The sequence below is a fragment of the Cyprinus carpio genome, chromosome B23, assembly GCF_018340385.1.
Source record: "Cyprinus carpio isolate SPL01 chromosome B23, ASM1834038v1, whole genome shotgun sequence".
In the NCBI taxonomy this organism is placed as follows: Eukaryota; Metazoa; Chordata; class Actinopteri; order Cypriniformes; family Cyprinidae; genus Cyprinus; species Cyprinus carpio.
In genome coordinates, this window is record NC_056619.1 from 21,292,193 (window position 1) to 21,312,088 (window position 19,896).

Below are 19,896 nucleotides of genomic sequence, written 5' to 3' on the forward strand. Positions count from 1 at the left end.
TATTTTTAGAAACTTACTGACCTTGGCACACAGGGTGTAAACTGAAGAAAAAAGAAAAAAAAAAACAACAACATACAAACAGGGTTCAGCGTGCTGTGTTAATATAAAGGAATTTTCCACTTTTTGTCGCTGCTTTATTACTTATGTTTTTAAAATAAATAATATTACACGGTTTGATGTAACATGAGGACAAACCACTCAAGTTTTTGTCAAGATTTGTAGTTTTGTCAGCAGATTATTATTTTTTTATTTACCATCTCAGGAAGTTTACACCAGGCAGTCAGTTTTGAATTATAAATCATTTTGACAATTTTTGCAAAGTAAATAAAAGACCCATTTTCATAGTAAATTAATCAGTATCATTTATCATATACTGATTACCATATTCAAATTAATAAATTAAAACCCATCAGTTTTTGCTGAGAAAGACTTTACTACTTTATTATTACCATAGATTAATAAATTGTTGAATAAACATTACGAATATTGGCTATAGAAGTAAATATATTGTTTTATTTCAATATCTTTGAACTTAATAGCCCTTCTTGTTTTACTCTACCTTTTTTACTACAATCAGCAGGTGAACCGGACACAGGTGAATCCTTAGAGATGGTGGTGGTTAACGCAACCCTTTCAGTGGACAATGAAGAAGGACCTGAACTTGGAGCTTGATAGGATGATGATGAAAATGGAAGTACAAGACATTGTGTGGACCACAAGACAACAAGGGCTGAGCCTGCCTTTGTGACATCTCATGAAAGTCACCATCATAATGAAGAAGCAGCACTTCTCTGAGATGAGCTGAACCTCAGATGCTCAAACAGAAAGACAGCGGTGGTGATTCCCAGACAGAACCAGACGAACCAGAGCCTCTGTGCACACACACAGTGATCCTGATAATCTGAAAGAGAACAGAGTTGTTCATAAACATCTGTCGTGGGCAGATCTCATTCATGTGAAGATGGACAGTCTTATTGTTCACTGGATTCACAGCTGTACAGCTGTAGGTCTCTGGATCATTATAATGAAGCTCTAATGCTAAACTGAGGTTGATGTTGAGATCAGGATTGCTGGTCAGATTAAGCATTTCTCCTCATTTATACCACGAGATGAACACACCTCGATCATTTCTTACTGAGCAGAACACAGAGCAGATCTCCTCCATCTTCTGTGACTTTGATGAACCTAGCGAACATCTGTTATGTAAGGTTATTTCTGAATGTTTTGAGCTCAGGGTCTGATCAGAGATCAGGAATGTTAAACACAGTGTGGTTCTGTATCTGAAGGAATGATGCATCCATAGAATCTCAACAAAGATTGAAGTGGGGGAATGAAATAGTGAATAAACCTGTTGTACTGGTGTTTCTGTGGGTGCAGTATTGTTTTGATAACCCTGAACTAGTTTTGTTGTGGTGTGTTTCTGTGTGTTGGCAGTGATAGTTTAACCTGCTTTGTGTGTGATTTCCTCTCTATGGCTTGCTTTGTTTTTAATGTGATAATTTACCGTTAGCTGTATACTGCTTCTTTGTGGATCGTAAACCTCTTATCCACACTTATCCAAACTTATATAAATAATGTTTTCTATTGATTTTAGTTGTTTTGGGGACTTTTGTTGTGCTTTCTCCACACTATAAATAAAAATGTAAAAAGATTTTTGTTGCCTGTTCCAATTTATGCTGACTCACCTTGAGTTTGGTTTCCACTAATCGTAGATCTAATGACAGAAACAGTTCCTTTAAGAAAACAAGACACACAGACAGTGTCGTTAAAGTAGGAAATTGCAGTAAACCAAAGACATGAACGTGAAGTGACATGTGGCCAAGTATGTTGTCCCATTATCAGAATTTGTGCTCTGCATTTAACCCATCCAAGTGCACACACACACACACACACACACACACACACACACACACACACACACACACACACACACACACACACACACACACACACACACACACACACACACACACACACACACACCACAACAGTGGGGGGCCAATGCTGGGCACCCAGGGAGCAGTTGGGGCTTCAGTCTCATGCTCAAGGGTCTCACCTCAGTCGTAGTATTTAAAGTGGAGAGAGCACTTGTTATTCAATCCCCCCACCAACAATCCCTGCCAAACCTGAGACTCAAACCCACAACCTTATGAGTTATAAGTCTGACTCTGTTCATTAGGCCATGACTGACCCTTAGATGCAACATGATTATTGTACAAGTGTGTGTTACAATGACTGTTGGCAGGATATAAATATTGTCACAGGCAACTGTTCAGCACCAATAGTAGGTTCTTTGCAGCTTTAATATCTTTCACTTTAAAAATGTTGTGTGGAGTAACAAAAGAGCCTCAGGACCTTGTAGCATCTTGTCAAACAGACATTCCCTTATTAAATAACAGCTCTTTTCATGGTAATTACTGAAAGTTTTTGATTTTTTTATGTTCAATTCAATTCAATTCACGTTTATTTGTATAGCGCTTTTTACGATACAAATCATTGCAAAGGAACTTTACAGAAAATTAAGTTTCTACAATATTTAGTAGTAGCTTATCAGTGGTGAATGTCAGTTTATGTGCTTACGGCAGAAATGTTCAGAAAAATCAATAAAAGACAAACAAACAGACGATTAACACTATTAACAGCAATTATGCAATCAAACTTATAGCAAAATGTGGTAGTTCTGTATGTTGTCTCTGGGTTAGCATCATCTGAGGTCCTCTGAGGGGTTGCATCATCCCTTCTCAGGTGTTCTGGATCCAGACTGGAGCTTGTGTAAATCCTAGTTACAAAACAGCGAAACAAATAGAGACATAATTAGAATAGCTGCTGTTCCAGCCAAGTAAAACTAATTAGTTTAACCCAAGTTAAAGAATAATAATGCGCATTTGATCAGATATAACTGCAGTCCAAAATTATGAGATGCATTATTTTAATGCTTGGCCAAAGAAGTGTGTTTTAATCTAGATTTAAACAGAGAGATTGTGTGTCTGAACCCCGAACATTATCAGGAAGGCTATTCCAGAGTTTGGGAGCCAAATGTGAAAAAGCTCTACCTCCTTTAGTGGACTTTGCTATCCTAGGAGCTACCAAGAGTCCAGAGTTTTGCTACCTTAGGGAGCGTGATGGGTTGTAGCGTGGTAGAAGACTAGTTAGGTACCCAGGAGCTAAACCATTAAGGGCCTTATAAGTAAGTAATAATATTTTGGAACAGATACGGAACTTAATAGGTAGCCAGTGCAGAGACTGTAAAATTGGGGTAATATGATCATATTTTCTTGACCTGGTAAGGACTCTAGCCGCTGCATTTTGGACTACCTGTAGCTTGATTATTGAGGATGCAGGACAAGCACCTAGCAGTGCATTACAATAGTCCAGTCTAGAGGTCATGAACTAGCTTTTCTCCATCAGAAACAGGTAGCATGTTTCGTAGCTTGGCAATGTTTATAAGATGGAAGAATGCTGTTTTTGTAACATGGGAAATATGATTTTCAAAAGACAAGTTGCTGTCTAATATAACACCCAGATGTTATATGACCATAAACTTAAACATCCACTCTGAACCTTTTATTTGAGATATCAGAAACGTGATAAAGTCCAGAGTCGCTGCTGCTGATGTTCCAGATGCTCAGAGCTCCAGTCTTTGGGTTCATTTTCACTCTGCTGGTTAGTCTCTTATCATAAAAAGGCTCATAACCCTGATACATCTGTGCGATACGAACAGTTTGATCACCTGGTTGAAAACAGCCGCATCACTTCACTGAGACTCTCAGTGTGTCCTGTGTGTAGAGTGAGAACATCTCCCTCCATCACAGTCTTTAACTCATCACCATTCACAAGATCTGAAAAGAATATTACAACTGGTTAAATAAAGGACTACATTTTCTAGTACTAGAAAACATAACTGAAACTTCAATTTTCATAATTCCTGAACTAATCGTAATAAAAATGAGCACAAATTAATTTTAATGTTTGATACACCGACTTAATTAGACATGAACAATGTCACTAGTTTGCCATAACACCACATGGTGCACACATACATATAGATTGAACATGTAATATGCACGTGCATGACATCACCAAAACAGACCTCTTTGAGCTGGAGTGATGGGAGGATTGGTGAGAGGGGCAACTCAGCCGATGAGGGCAAAGGGGCAGTGGCTCTAGCCACAGGGCAACCCCCCTGTGCACGGCCCTGATTACTGAGCATTCTTAGCAACTGTAAGGATAAACGCCATTAAGCCTGTATAGCCTAAGTGTTTACATTTTACTATTGTTTACATGATTGTGCTCCGCTGCTATCATACTGCTACTATTCAGTATTATTTATGTTATTTACTGTCAGTTTATGCATATTTAATTATAATCATTTAATCAAGGATGCACGGCCGCATCTCAGGTAGCGCTTTAGAGTTGTATACATTCTAAGTTACAGCGCTTGCTCAGCAGCAGGGCCGTGCACAGGGGGCTGCAGTACCACCTATTGGTCAAAAGTGATAACAATTTTGCTAAAAAAAATTAACAGATGTCTTGAAATGTATTTAGTTGATCTGAAGCTCCCTGCCATGCTTGCTCCTCATTTTACCTTAACTGTTGCTTGTAGATATAATTACTATTATTAATTTACAATTGTGAAATTGCATGCATAGCATGTTTTCATTACTTTTCTGTGTTTTTCTCACTTGTTTGACCAGTATGTACATGCATCCCACAAGTTTTTTTTGGTTAAGTTTCATATTTGAAAAATCAGGGTTTTATGGCTCATATGATATAATAAAAACGCTTGTAATGTAAATCAGTGGGATCTTTAAAGCATGCAGATATTTACATATAATGCATATAAATATCAGTCACCACACTATATCTCCAGTTATGTACTAGTAAGATGATGTTTAAATGCTTTTATGTTTTATGTGAGTCAAGGTACATGTAAATGCCTACATTTTAAAATTCTAAGTTTGTCTCGAAAAACTTTATATCTCCGGTTGTTTTTGTAGTTTTGGTTCTATACAGATCAACTGCTCAGTTCCATTAGCCCAGAATCTCCATCCATTCATTTGCCATATCTGCTCTTTCCTGTAGGGCCATCGGAGACTGCTGAAGACATTCCTGTAGAGACACCCTGGACAATCAGCCTAAAAAACAATCATAAGTTTCAGTCATTTATTTCATTCTTCTACTGTTTATCTACAGCATATGTGGAAAGGCAAGTATTATTAGGGAAATTAAATAAATTAGGCAACACTTCTGTTTTGTATTAATATTGTAACATTTATTGACAGCAGTTGTCAGTTAAGGCTATGTATTTTACAATGCATAGCAAATTTACAAATTTGACTCTGTCAGACAGATTTTTTTATTACTCAGTTTCAGGATGGTTACACAAATCCAATTACCAATTACTAATTACTGTTTTTAATTACTAAATTACAAATCATTTTGACAATTTTTGCAGGTGCTTAAATTAAATAAAATAATCTCTATAGTAAAAGTTAATTCAAGCCATTGTCTGTATGCATTGCATTTTAAGTATTTTTTAATCATTAAAAATGTAATTCATTTATTAACAAAATATACAGATTGTTCAAATTAATAAATTAAACCACATCAGTATTTGCTGAGAAATATTTTACATAATTATTACTGTCAGTTATGACTAAATCACAGATATTACAAAAAGTAGCTATAAGTAAATATATTTTTTATATTGATATCATTTAACTTAATAGCCTTGAAATAACTATTTTTTCCCCTCACAATCAGCAAGTGAAGCTACAGATGAATCCATAAAGATGGTGGACGAGACCGAGTGTCCTGTGGACAATGACAGTCAGCGGGAGGAAGGAAGAAAGAACCTAAACCATGAGGACAGAAAAAAAAATGAAAGACAAATCTATAAGTACAAGACATTATGTGGACTCAGAAAACAACCACAAAGGCTGAAGCCCCGTTCACCCTACAAGTGACACGCAATGACAAAGCGACACGATCCCATTCATTTAAATGGAAAGCTGGTGACAGATGGATCGTGTCCAGCGAAGCGACAAAGTTCAGAATCCTTCAAAGTTATGCAAATGAAGGGTGACTATCGGAGCGAAAGCCAATAGGAAAGAAGACAGAGCTCATGTGATTCTTTCTTCTCTCAGCTCAGCAGTGATGGAAATGACGCTGATCCTTGCTGTCTTTATTCATTTTTGTTCATTTTGCAAGAAAACTGGAGACATGCAGTGACAAAAGTTGCTGCTAGTGTGAATGCAGCTTAAGACTGCCGTTTAAACAAGTCATCATACAGAAGCAGTAGTTCTTCTCTGAGATGAGCTGATCCTCAGATGCTCAACCAGAAACACAACTGTAGTGATTCCCAGCAGACCAGACAGAACCAGACGAACCAGAGCCTCAGAGACACCACAGTGATCCTGACAAACTGAAAGAGAAGAGAGTTATTCATGAACATGTGATTAAATGTCTTCGTCTATGAAGAGCACAGAAGTTATTGTGGCAGGAAGATAGTTTTGTGTTAAATGTAGTTTTTGTACCTTCCTGTCGTGGGCAGATCTCCTTCATGTGTAGATGGACAGTTTTGTTGTTCACTGGATTCACAGCTGTACAGCTGTATGTCTCTGCATCATTATAATGAAGCTCTAATGCTAAACTGAGGTTGATGCTGAGATCAGGATTGCTGGTCTGATTCAACATTTCTCCTCCTTTATGCCACGAGATGAAGACGCCTCGATCATTTCTTACAGAGCAGAACACAGAGCAGATCTCCTCCATCTTCTGTGACTTTGATGAACCTAGTGGACATCTGTTGTGTCAGCTTAATTCTGAACATTTTGAGAGAAACTTTTTTCTTTATATCAAGAAGTTCATGTAATCAACAGGTATGTCTGTGATTGGCTACACTGCTCAACGCTGTAAATAGAAGTATATGCATTTAATACTGAACTACTGACAAACACTGAAAAGTCTAAGACTGGATCATTATTGCAGTGATTAATATGTTTCTGGCATGTTTTGCAACAATTGTTTTAACCCTAACAAATCCTAAAATCTTAAAGGGGGGCTACAATGGTGGTTGTTCACAGTGTTAAAGAGATGGATTCTCGTGCTAAACATGGCCAAAGTTTAAAAAAATAATTTGGAAGAATGATGGAGAATTTCTGTGCCTAAAATCTTACTTCAGGGTTGGTACAAGTTTCGGCTGTTTTTTGTTTTTTTTTTGATCGTGGATCTAATGACGTAGACGATGGTGGAACTCCTTATATGAGCATTTCTCTCTGAAAAAGCGCGCCCGCGCACACGTGGACCAGAGGAGAGCGAGACCGCGCTCCTCAATGCGCTTCATCGGGAAATCGTCGGCAGCACTGCATAGGATTTGTTCGAGAATGTCTCCAAATTAGTGTGTTTTTGGATGTGAGGGAAAGTTTACAGTGTTCAGCTTCACAAAGAACCCAGCGTCACACGAACAGTGGATTGTTTTTCCGGGGCAGCAACGGAGTGTAGCAAGTGCCTTTCTCGTCATTTCAGTGACGGCACGCCTCCAGGAGCTCGGCTTTTCCCGGAGAGAATCGGAAAGCTGTTTTTTTCTTTTATAAATACGATAAAACTAAATACTTTTTGGAGATATGAAGGATGCAGTACTACTCTATAGGTACTCAAGATTAACATGAGATTAGGTGAAACTGTGTATGTTATGTAACCTTAAGGGTTTGCTTATTTAAATCCACCTTTTGTTTTCTTGTTTGGAGTCCTCTCATATCTATATGTTGAACAGCTGGTTGTGGTCTGCTAAAATCAAACAAAAAAAGGGTGGAAGTCTCACCTTGAGTTTGGTTTACACCAGCTGGAGACCTGAAGACAGGAACAGAAACAGGCCCTTTAAAAACACAGGAATTTGCAGGGAATTAAACAGGAATTTGCAGAGAAATCAAAGATGGAAAATCAACAATGCATGAATGCCAGTGACTGCTGGCGATGATTTCAAGGGCCCAGAACACATTATTTGTAACCCCCCCCCCACCCCAAAAAAAATTACAATGTCACTTACACATCTGTGACGTCACTTTAAGTGTTTTATGGTATAGGAGCAAAACACTTAAGTGCAACTTTGCATGTTTCATTCATATTCTGGCCACCTGCTTGCCTTATAAATTACATTTATTAATAAACTGTACCTTGAATTTGGTCTTGTATTATCACTGTCTTAACGCAGGAAGCCATATGGTTTTCTACGTGAGGAAAACGCTTAATGAGAGACTTTGCGCATTGCTTTGATATTCTGCTGTTCTGTGGAAACAGATTCGTGGGTCCTTGTCTGTTTCTACAATAGTGAGAGACTGCAGGTGATGATTACAAGTGACTGTAATTTTATATCTTTTTCTTGTCTTCACTGCCTGGTTACTGTTGTAAACTATTGAGAGATTCAAACAAACAAACAAACAAACACATAAATAAATGTGATAATATTTGCAGAAGTGCACGTGAACTTGTCACAGTCTTCAGCTGGTGATACTCAGGATGGCCACCAGAGGACACTGTGTTTTTCTGTGAGCACATGGCTTGTGTTGTGTTTGTTTGGTGCCATGTGCTCTCTCCTGTCTATTGTCTGATCCCGTCCATCTTGTTACGTCATTATTGTTTTAGTTGCTCCACCTGTGTCTCCCTCGTTAGCCTCCTCGTTTGGTTCCCTATTTATTCTCTGTGTGTCTGCAGTCCTGTGCTGGGTATGTTCAATGTTATGTCTTTGAGTATTGTCGGATGTGTGTAGCCTCGCCTTTGTTTATTTTTTACTATTAATAAAAGCCCTTATCTTCCTGTGTTTGAGTCCTTGCCTCATCCCTTCACCCAACCGTGACATGAACTGAGGTCTTACGGTTTGGAACGACATGAGGATAATGAGAGTAATTAATGACAGAATTTTCATTTTTGGGTGAACTAACCCTTTAACCTTAGACTGAATGGTTCTTTGTGGCACCAAAAATGGTTCTTCTATGACATTTGCTGTGAAGAACTTTTTAAGCACCTTTATTTTTAAGAGTGTTGAGTGATCTTATCAAAAAGATGTTTACTCATGAACCTCTCTTCCATTTTGATCATTTTTGCTATTTTTATAAACCAGCTGCAGCTAAAACTTACTGTAAACATCCACTCTGAAGCTTTTCTCTGAGACGGATCCACTGTGGAGAGAAACTTGATAAAGTCCAGCATCGCTGCTGCTGATGTTCCAGATGCTCAGAGCTCCAGTCTTTGGGTTCATTTTCACTCTGCTGGTTAGTCTCTTATCATAAAAGGGCTCATAACCCTGATACATCTGTGCGATACGAACAGTTTGATCACCTCGTTTAAACAGCCACATCACTTCACTGAGACTCTCAGTGTGTCCTGTGTGTAGAGTGAGAACATCTCCCTCCATCACAGTCTTTAACTCATCACCATACACAAGATCTGAAACAATATTACAACTGCTTAGATATACCATATTACTTGTACTGTCTCTACATGTAATAATGTTTCTCTATTAATAGATACCTTTTAAATTGACATTTGTAATATGATTTTTACAGTGACAATGCTTTTTTTTTTACATTGTTGCATAATTTAATATTTCTGTACACTGTTATGTACAATCTGTAGAAACATTTATGCAGTTCACCATTTCTTTTCACAATCACTGACTAATTTCTTTATAATTAGGTGACCTTTTTAAAACTTAGTGAACAGAACAGCATGAATGTGGGCTAAACTGTGGGTCTTTTATCATTGCCACAAAATGCATTCCGTGACTACATATAACAAAGGAAAATATTACAAAGGAAACAAAAAAACTGTGTCAGGAAATAGGTAATGCATCTATTATAAAGGTACATTTACATTTATGCTGCTGTTTTTCACAAACTAGTGACAAGTCTCTATATGTTTAACTGAAAAGCACAAAGAACTTTACATTTTACAGTTTTTATTCTAAGTAGTCTCAAGTATCTCTAGACTATGTTGAGGTTTCAGAAGATCGCAGAAGAGCAGTATCTTACTGTTTCTAGATCTCAGATTTCAGAAACACTGTCATGTTAGAAAAATTGTGAAAAGTACGAGACTTGTACGCAGCATGAACTGAAAACAAACTGTTGAAAATGTTCCAGTAAATCACCTGACCAGTGACCACAACCACTAAAACAATAGACTGCTAGAAAAAAAAGAATATACTTCAAATATATAGCTTACCCTCCATACTGATGAAAAGCACAGTGAAAAACCACATTTTGATCAGTTATCAGTTATTATTATAAGTGTGCTGATTCTCTCAGTTCTCTTGCCACTGAAGCTCGAACTCATCTGATGAACATCAGTGAAGATTTTCAGTTTCTATGACTTTCATCAGGAAGTGGCACACTGACCACAAGATCAGATGTTACCAACTATATATTGCAGAAAAAACCTTTCAACAATGAACTATTATTTAACAGCTTTTTATCTTAGTGACTGACAGTTTTTAAACTAGAACATAAATCTAGAAGACTAGCAGTCAGATGGAAGCTATCCTGATTTACAGTCTTTATGTAGATGAGAGAACAATACAGGACTGGTGAATAAAGCTGTGAAAGCAGATGCTCAGATCAGGGTAGAAGGGGTTAAAACGGTCCCTTCTGCAACCTCCATCGTGCAGATACAAGAAGCTGATGCTCTAGATCCTGAGGTCATAGAAAGACTTGTGGAGAGTTTGCCATCCTTACATGCTACATTTTTTTTATTTATACACTGTGGTCTGTGTCTTTGGTTTCTGCAATACTGAGTTCTGTTACCTTGTGCTCGTGGTACTGTGTGTTTGTGGGTTCTATGTTTGTGGATTAGGCCTACCTTGTGCATGTTTTCCGTTTTTTTCCTTGATGTGGATTACTGTTTTGGAACTACAATAAAGCTGCGATTGGATCTTCAATATTGCCGCAAGAGCATTTCATGACAGAATACTGCAGCCATTTCAAGATCCAGCAGTTCTCAGCCATTTATACTGGAGTAATTGAAACCTTGTATTTATTGTCTGTGTTTATGATTTAAGACATGCTCATTTAGCCTATTTTATGAATTATTTTAACTTAGTTTATAGCCTGACTGCAATCAGTTTATCCACTACCACAGCCCTCAAAGAGCCCAACAGCAGTGATACATGAGGAAATGAGCTCAACACGTTCACGTTCTAACTTTTCAGAGTTTGTGGTTATAGCGCCACTTAGCGGTGACAACCAACAAATTCCGCGGCAGTACACTTATTATTCTGGTTAAGGACCATCTGTACATATAAAAAGCTTGGGAAGTTGATTTGACGTCACATTGCAAGACTGCTTGACGTTTCAAAGCAACTATCAATATGTTTATATTTTTATATATTAGAGTATGAGCCCCTGTTTGGGGGAGTATTTAAATGGCATTTACTCAAAGAAAAGTGATTGTCTTCTCATTTCAGTTATGGTTTCCATTGAATAATAGCATTTTACAACCATTTTGAATGTGGCTCATCTAATCAGATCGATTTATAAGATAATACTACACCAAAATAGACAAAATAATATTACAAAAGTATCCATATGCGCAACATTCTAAATTGTCATTCTAACATTCTTAATTTTTGAAGTCATCTAACAATTTGAAAGTGACAAAAATACCTAAATGAAATCATTATTACTCATAAATCTGCCCTCTGCATTTGTTTTGAAATCCAAACTCTGCTTGAACTTACATGTGGGTTTGATTCCTTATATTATGGACAACTTTTTTAGGTTCCTTTTGATATACTTTTGGTGGTTTTTGTCAATTTTTGAGCTTGAAAACAAGCTTTGACTTGTGTTTCTTTTTGTGTTTAAAAAACAAAAAAAGTCATTTTTGGGTTAACGCATTTACTTAAATGACCTTTAAGTATCTGAAATACATAAGATTTTTTTTATGCTTTTGATAGAAGTATTTTCTGCTCACCAAGGCTGCAATAATTTGATAAGTAATAGAAAAACATTACTATTGTGAATTATTAATTTCAAATAATTAGCTATGTGCTTTTCATACATTAAAACTAAAAATTATAATATTATAAATATATAAATGTTCACTGACACTCTACATAAAATAAAAATAAAAAAAAAAAAAACAACATAACACACATACAAGGAATTTGTACATGTGACAGAAGCTTTCAGCACTCAGAGTCAATAACACCACACAATAACACACAGAAAATTCATTTAATTCATCTTTAATGAATAGAAGTATTAATTTCTTATTTAAAAATATTTGAATGACCCCAAACACTGGCTGTGCGATCAATTCTTTCATTCATTGATCATCTGGTGTTCTTGCAGGAGTACAAGCAGAAACTGGCTCGCGTCACACAAGTGAGGAAGGAGCTCAAGTCTCACATCCAGAGTCTTCCAGATCTTTCTCTTCTCCCGAGCGTCACCGGCGGTCTCAGCTCCTCTCCCCGTCTGCTGGAGATCTGTTCTCCACTGACTGAACATCTCTGAGACTCACAGACACTGACAGGAACATCAGTGATGAAGATCTGCTGTCACCAGCTCAGCTTTCACACCTTTGTTTTTCATTAGTTCTCATGTCAGCTAAACCTCACCGAGATCAGACCACGAGTCGATCCGTCAGTAAACCAGACTCAGAGTGTGGAGATGATGTTTTGATGTGGAAAGCAACTCCCTTTGCTTTGTCTTCTATCTGTAGATTTTTAGTTTTATTGCTCAGAGTATAATTTTGCTTCATTTTGGTTTTGGAAAAAAACTAAACATGAGGACTCGATTTTAGGGTGTGTTCACACTTGTCACTCTGGCGTGATTGCTCTGTTAGTGTGGTTCACTTGAGTAAGTGTGAACACTACCATCCTAACCCTAGTGGGCACCAAACAAACGGACCAAGACCGCTTGAAAGATGGGTCTCGGCCTGCTTCCAAACGAACTCTGGTGCGGTTCAAATAAAATGTGAACACAACAAGGACCAAATACTTCTAAATGATCCAAAAACAGAATGTAATGACAATATGCAACATGATTTCTCAAAGCGAACAAGTGGTGAATCCAAAACAAAACAAGCAGAGGGCAAACGTGGGACAACAAGGAGGTAAAAAGTGCCTTTTATGAGCTCTTTGTGAGTTTGCAGGTGGTGAAAATAAAGTTGTATGAGCAACAATGAGCGTGCTTAGTCCAGCAGACGGCATGTGTTCAAAACTGCTGAGCAGACCGATTGGTGAATGGACACTATCAACAAAATACACAATCAACACCAAAACAAAACTCCAAAATATTAACACAACACTAAAAACACCTCACTGCTAATGACTTCTTGATATCAAGAGAAATGAATTACAAACTCGTTATCAAGCTCATTATCAAACTGCAATATATCTTGGTTACACTGCAACTGTTTTTCTTAAAATTATTATTTACACGGGCCCCACTTTCTTTTGCTCCGTTCTGGATCCATGATGAACGCTCCTGCATCAAAACAAAAAAAATACTATCAAAACCAAAAAAAATACCACAAAACATAGAAACATAACACTCACGAGATTTAAAATAAATTTTCTCGAACTTCCGCTCCTTGTTGGGGGAGTCCCTAATGAAGGTACGTTTTTCTCCGCGTTACCTGATTTGCTCTCACCACAGCAGAGACCAGGTGTTGTGAATTTCAGCCAATCAGAAAAATATACAGGTAGAGTTTAATACAGACAGGGACCAATCAGGTAGCACGTTCCTGTACCTATACGCGAGTTTTGACACAACACCGCACAGAAGCTAAACATAATAGAAGAATGCGCCATCTTCTGCTGGTTCTCTTCATCTCAAGTGAGTATAATAGGCATATTTGACAGCAGGTGCGATTCTAGACATTTCTTTGTGTTTTTTAAGACCCCCTGTCTGTCTGTCTCAGTACCCCCAAAACTATAATCAGCTGTCTGAACGATCGGATCAGCGCTGCTTCCTCAAAAAAGATTTCGCGTGTTTTTGAAGAGTTTTCGTTTTCAGTTTAAACATTATTAAAAAATGGGAAAAATTGCATCACGTGCGTCTTTAAATACAACTCAAGAAATTCTAAAGACAACTAAAGTTAATTTCGCTCACACATTTTTAATTCCCCCAACACAGAAGGCCGCTGTTCTGAAATATGCGATGTCACGCTGCATCACGTGCGTCTTTTCCTTCCGCGTTTTATCTTTTCAAGTGCTTGTTGTTGGAAAGAACAAGAGTCACGGAGGACGGTTCATTCTTGTTTATTGAGTGTGAATCTTATTAAAGTCAAAATATATATTTAGTCAATATCGAACATGTTTTGAATTTAATGTAACGTCCTATTCACCCATTAATCGGTAACCATATACACATTAACCAGTCGCAGTAAAGTTAGCTGCGGTTTGATATTGAGATTTCATTTGGCTATAAATCCGCAGTGCGCTGTCTTGGATATGCAAATAATATTGCGTGTTAGGCTATTCAATACGATTTGTAAATTCAGTGACGCGTCCTCCTGTCAGAAATCATTTTTATTTTCTCTCTCTCTCTCTCTCTCTCTCTCTCTCTCTCTCTCCTCTCTCTCTTTCTCTCTCTCAGTCTCCTCTATTTATATATATCTTTTATATATATTATATACTATTACACACACATACATACATAGCGTATCGTGGAGTTTCAGTCAGGGCCTTCAGTAAGCAACAGTAAACTACATACTCTTACACATCTATCTTAGACATCTCTACAGGCCCCTCCCAAGCCTGGCAGAAGAGAAAGTAAAAACTTAAGTACAATGTGACATAAAATGTGATGTGTAATTAAAAAAAAAAATACGTCAATACGGCACTGGTTTCAGTTTAATTGTTCACCGTTTGAAACTACACGCATTATAAAAAATTAAGAGTCACAACGAAAACACTGATTTCAGACCAGAGGACCACGTCACCTGAATTTGTGTATTGCATTCTAAGACAGCTCAATGTGATTTAACAGCCAATTGAAATCTGGGCCTGTATTCTTAAAGCTTCTAAGAATCGTCTCAGAGAGCTCCTTATTTAGCTTAACATTTTCTAACTAGGAATCTCAGTTTAAAAGTGATTCAGGATCAATCTGAGAGCAACTCTGAGCCAGGAAAAGACAAAAGCATTCATCTTAGTGAGGAGGCGGGGCTGACCATCACATGGTTATAAATATACATGACTGTAGCAGCAAAAGCAGTGTTGATGTTGTAGGAAAAACAAATTAATGTTATTAATGTAATTAAGTAATGTTTCTCTTTTCTGCCATGTTTATTTAAACTGAAGACTGTGTCATAGTTCATTAATGTAAAAATATTCGCCCAGATATATTAATAATAAAAAAATTCTAAAAACATGATACACATATAAAGAATTTTGACTCAAAAAATTTTAATAATTTTTGAAATCTGCAACCTTGCAGTGCTTTCACAATGTTTTAGTTCTATTCTACAAACTTATAAGTAAATGTTTTACATTTTAATAACAATTGGCTAAAATAGACCGTTCATTAGTTTGTAAATTTTCATGTCAAACAGAAGTTACTCATGGGAGTAGTTGCATTTTGCTGAATAAAGAGAGCAACTGGTTCTGTGTTCAAGTTTTATTCTCAGATGTGGTAAAGACATGACACAAAATGACATTCACAAAACACCTGTATATAAATATAATATACATGGCCATGTAAACACAAAAAAAACAAGTGAAAAATGACTAAGCTTTACATACACAAGTGTCTACTATGACTGCTGTACACAAATATTGATCAACACAAACCAAGCACATGTCTCATGATTTCTGTGGTAAGTAATACCTCCTATGGGTCTGAAACATGGAATATATATTAATCAAAAAGGGCAAACAGGACCATGAACAAACTCCATGAAATCAGTCTAAAGGTTGGGAGAATTATTTATTTATATCAATTATTTGTGTATTAAGTCGATGGACCCACATTATTTTTACTTGTTGAATAGGCCATTCCAGGATTATTTGGAGAAGATCCACCAATGTGTTATTTGTCAAAATGCAATAACTTTTATTTTTTAGGCGGGGCAACTTAATGTTTTGGAAAGGCAAGTAAATATCTGATAAACTGGCCCAACCAGTCAAGCGGTCCTTATGTTGAGTTATTTTTAAACTAGTTAATACTTGTACATTCTGACCTTAAATGGCACAAAATCTCAGCACTTTTGATGAATGGCTGTGCTATTTTTAATTTTGACATTATATCTGAATATCAACATCTGTGAAATTTAGTCAGTTGAAACTGTTTTAGCTGATCTAAATTTGTGTCTCTAAAGAAAGTGATCTATTGTGTTGAATATCAAATTTTTTTGTATCTGTTTGTTAATGAGGGATTTGTGGACATCAATACTTTTAGATTTGTGGTGTAAATGTTCTCTTTTTTTTTTTTAAGTAAAAAGATGAAATGGAGGGTTATTTAATTTTTCCCCCAAAAATACAAAAACATCCACACTCACAAAAACAACCAATAAATCATCCAGAGTGAAAACATTAAGTTTGCATTCATAGTGTTGCTATTATGACATCAGTTCAAATATGGGCAATTAAATATGTACATATTCCTATGCCTGTATGTAAGTCATAGAATAATTATACCTTTCAGATGAGCGTCTTCTACTGGGATTCAGCTTTGTCTGTTACTGGTTGTTCAATTATTCAACTAAACTGTCGAAATAACATTTTAAATAGAATAGTTGATTTAGTATTTTACATTAATGACATTTAAAAAAAATATCAGTATTAATATTCATACATTCTGTAAAAGTTAAATTTAGTTATAAAACAAAATGTAAAATCTATGTTCTATAACGCTCAGCTGCAGCTGATGCATCATCATCCTGCACATGCTAAACTTATCTTAATATTTTACAATTTAAAAGAAAATCCATATTGTTCATAAGCAGGATATCTTCCCCATCTTACTCTCTCACATGTCCTGGAACAAAGATGGGACTATGGCCTTGATTTGTCTTTGATTACTGAATATTGGTATGATGTGAACATGATGATGTGTGAGATGGTAATTTTTTATATATATATATATATATATATATATATTATAATATATATGATATTATATATATATATACAGTACAGACCAAAAGTTGGGAAACATTACTATTTTTTTAAGTTTTTGAAAGAAGTTTCTTCTGCTCATCAAGCCTGCATTTATTTGATCAAAAATACAGAAAAAAATGTAATATTGTGATATTATTTCAATTTAAAATAATTGTTTTTAAATTTATTATACTTTAAATTATCATTTATTTATGTGATGCAAAAGCTGAATTTTTAGGATCATTATCACATGATCCTTTAGAAATCATTCTAATATGATGATTCATTATCAAAGTTGGAAACAGTTCTGCTGCTTAATATTTTTTTCAGAACATGTGATACTTTTTTAGGATACTTGATGAATAAAAAGTATATATATAAAAAAAAGAAGCTATGTTTTTAAAATATTAATATTTTGTAATAACAATATACACTACTGGTCAGTAATTTGGGGTAAAAAAATTTTTTTTCTTTTTTTTTTAAATAAAATCAATACTTTGTATTTCAGCAAGGATGTTAAATTGATTAAAAAGTTATAGTAAAGAAAATATTATTATTAGAATATATATTATTTCTTGCATTTTTTTTTTTTATTTTGAATAAATGCAGTTCTTTTAACCTTTATTCAGGAACAAATACGGCATTAGACAGCAGAACTGTCTCCAAGGGCACTCAACCGGCATAATAAATCACGAATATTAGAATGATTTCTAAATGATCATGTGATAGATGGATGTTCCATGTGACACTGAAGGCTGGAGTAATGATGCTGAAAATTCAGCTTTGCTTCACAGGAATAAATTATTTTTTTTTTAAGTATATTCTTAATAGAAATATAATAGAAAACTATTATTTTAAGTTGTAATAATATTTCACAATATTACTTTTTTTTCTGTATTTTTGATCAAATAAATGCAGGCTTGATGAGCAGAAGAGACTTTTTTCAAAAACATAAAAAATAGTAATGTTTCCAAACTTTTGGTCTGTACTGTGTGTGTGTGTATGTATGTGTGTGTATAATCTATATATATATATATATATATATATGTATATATGTGTATGTATATGTGTGTGTGTGTGTAATTTTATTTGTAGAAAAAGATGGGTCTTGGACCTGCCAAGAACAGTTAACTAGCAGTCTCTGAATGTATAAAAATAGGACACATAATTAATGAAACGGTTTTAAACGATTCTGGCACATTTATCAATCATGTATTTAAATGAAAATTGTAATATTTAAAACTATTTTACAAGGACAAAAAAAAAAAAAAAAAAATCTCTTTACATACAATGGCCCAAAAAGACTTTTGCACACTTGGCCACAATTTAAAATGCATAATTAAAATATCATTCAAAGTCAGGAATCACAATTTCTTTTATTTGTATTTATTTTTTTATTAAATTTAACTTCGCAAAGAAATAAGCTAATACTTTTACTCCACAATAATTAATTAAATGGGTCAAAAGATTTATATTTCAAATAAACACTGTTCTTCAAGCTTCCTGTGATTCATGAAAACTATCTCTCCGTGTCTCTAACATTCATACTCTTTCATTAAGCAGCGCAAGTATTTTCAGCTTTCATAATGATGATAACAATACAAATGTTTTCTGAGCATGATATCTGAAGGATCATGTGACACTGAAGACTGAAGGTGTGCGACTTGAAGCGGCGCTGCGCCAGGGGGCAAGGAAGTCGACCGGAAGTTGAAGTCGGCCGCGTGCCGCCATCTTGTAGCAGAACTTCACTTGCGTTAGCATCCCATTGACTCCCATTCATTTTTGCGTCACTTTGACAGCGAATTAACTTTACATCTGAGGCGTTTTAAAGACTCATTTGTCCATTATTTATTTCTAAGATACACGACAATGTATAAAGGGCTACATTAACTTCTATGTTACATTATGGCACCGTAGAAACAGTTTTTGTAAAAATAGGCTAACGATTGCGTCATAACCACTCGACTCTCTGTCGCACAGTAGAGAAATTACCGGTACAGACAGGAGGAGAAGTCGCGCGGCAATCGGGGAGACGTCAAGAGATATGGCGTACTGGCGTTACATTTTAAAATACTATACAAAATAATTAATCAGAATACTTACTCCTGCTCACTCACGCCAAAGAACTCCCCGCTCAAGCTCGCCGTCTCTGCAAACCTAGGAGTTGTGATGGATCATCAGTTAAGCTTCACAGACCATATTGCTACAACGACCCGCTCCTGTAGATTTGCCTTATTCAACATTAGGAAGATTAGACCCTTCCTGTCAGAGCAATCCACCCAACTTCTTGTCCAAGCTCTTGTTCTCTCCAGACTGGACTATTGCAATGCTCTCCCTGGCGGGCCTTCCTGCATGTACTATCAAGCCTCTACAACTGATCCAGAACTGCAGCAGCGAGGGTTGTCTTCAATGAGCCAAAAACAGCCCATGTTACTCCTCTCCTCATCAGGTTACACTGGCTACCAGTAGCCGCTCGCATCAAATTCAAGGTACTGATGCTTGCCTACAAAACGACCACTGGGCACGGCACCAACTTACCCTAAACTCACTAGTTCAATCTTATGCACCCTCCAGAAGTTTGCGCTCTGCAAGTGAACGACGCCTTGTGTTGCCATCCCCAAGAGGTTCAAAATCACTCTCACGGACTTTTTTCCTGGACTGCTCCCAGCTGGTGGAATGACCTCCGATCTCAATTCGAACAGCTGAAGTCTTTACTCATTTTCAAAAAACATCTAAAGACTCATCTTTTTCGCCTGCACTTAACCAACTAATACTAGTACTTACCTTTTTTCTCTTTTCTATCA

The 19,896-nt window shown here is 36.2% G+C and overlaps 2 protein-coding genes across 2 annotated transcripts in view; one reads left to right on the forward strand and one right to left on the reverse strand.

Moving 5' to 3' along the window:
• The window catches only part of LOC109048274, a 57,193-nt gene that overhangs the window by 13,858 nt on the left and 23,439 nt on the right, over window positions 1-19,896 (forward strand). The window lies entirely within an intron of this gene.
• LOC122141880 lies at window positions 4,812-9,437 on the reverse strand. The gene is made up of 4 exons (XM_042750476.1): window positions 9,136-9,437; window positions 7,823-7,876; window positions 6,537-6,794; window positions 4,812-6,424 (listed from the first exon to the last, which is right to left on the reverse strand). Exons 1-4 carry the CDS (start codon window positions 9,410-9,412, stop codon window positions 6,285-6,287), a joined length of 729 nt encoding a protein of 242 aa, XP_042606410.1. The 5' UTR covers window positions 9,413-9,437; the 3' UTR covers window positions 4,812-6,284.

Coding starts and splice junctions, on each gene's coding strand:
- LOC122141880 (XM_042750476.1), bottom strand. CDS start 9,412: ATGGAGGGAGATGTTCTCACTCTACACACAGGACACACTGAGAGTCTC. Junction 7,877..9,135: donor CTTCAGAGTGGATGTTTACA/GTAAGTTTTAGC, acceptor GTGTTTTTAAAG/GGCCTGTTTCTGTTCCTGTC. Junction 6,795..7,822: donor TGGTGTAAACCAAACTCAAG/GTGAGACTTCCA, acceptor GATGTCCACTAG/GTTCATCAAAGTCACAGAAG.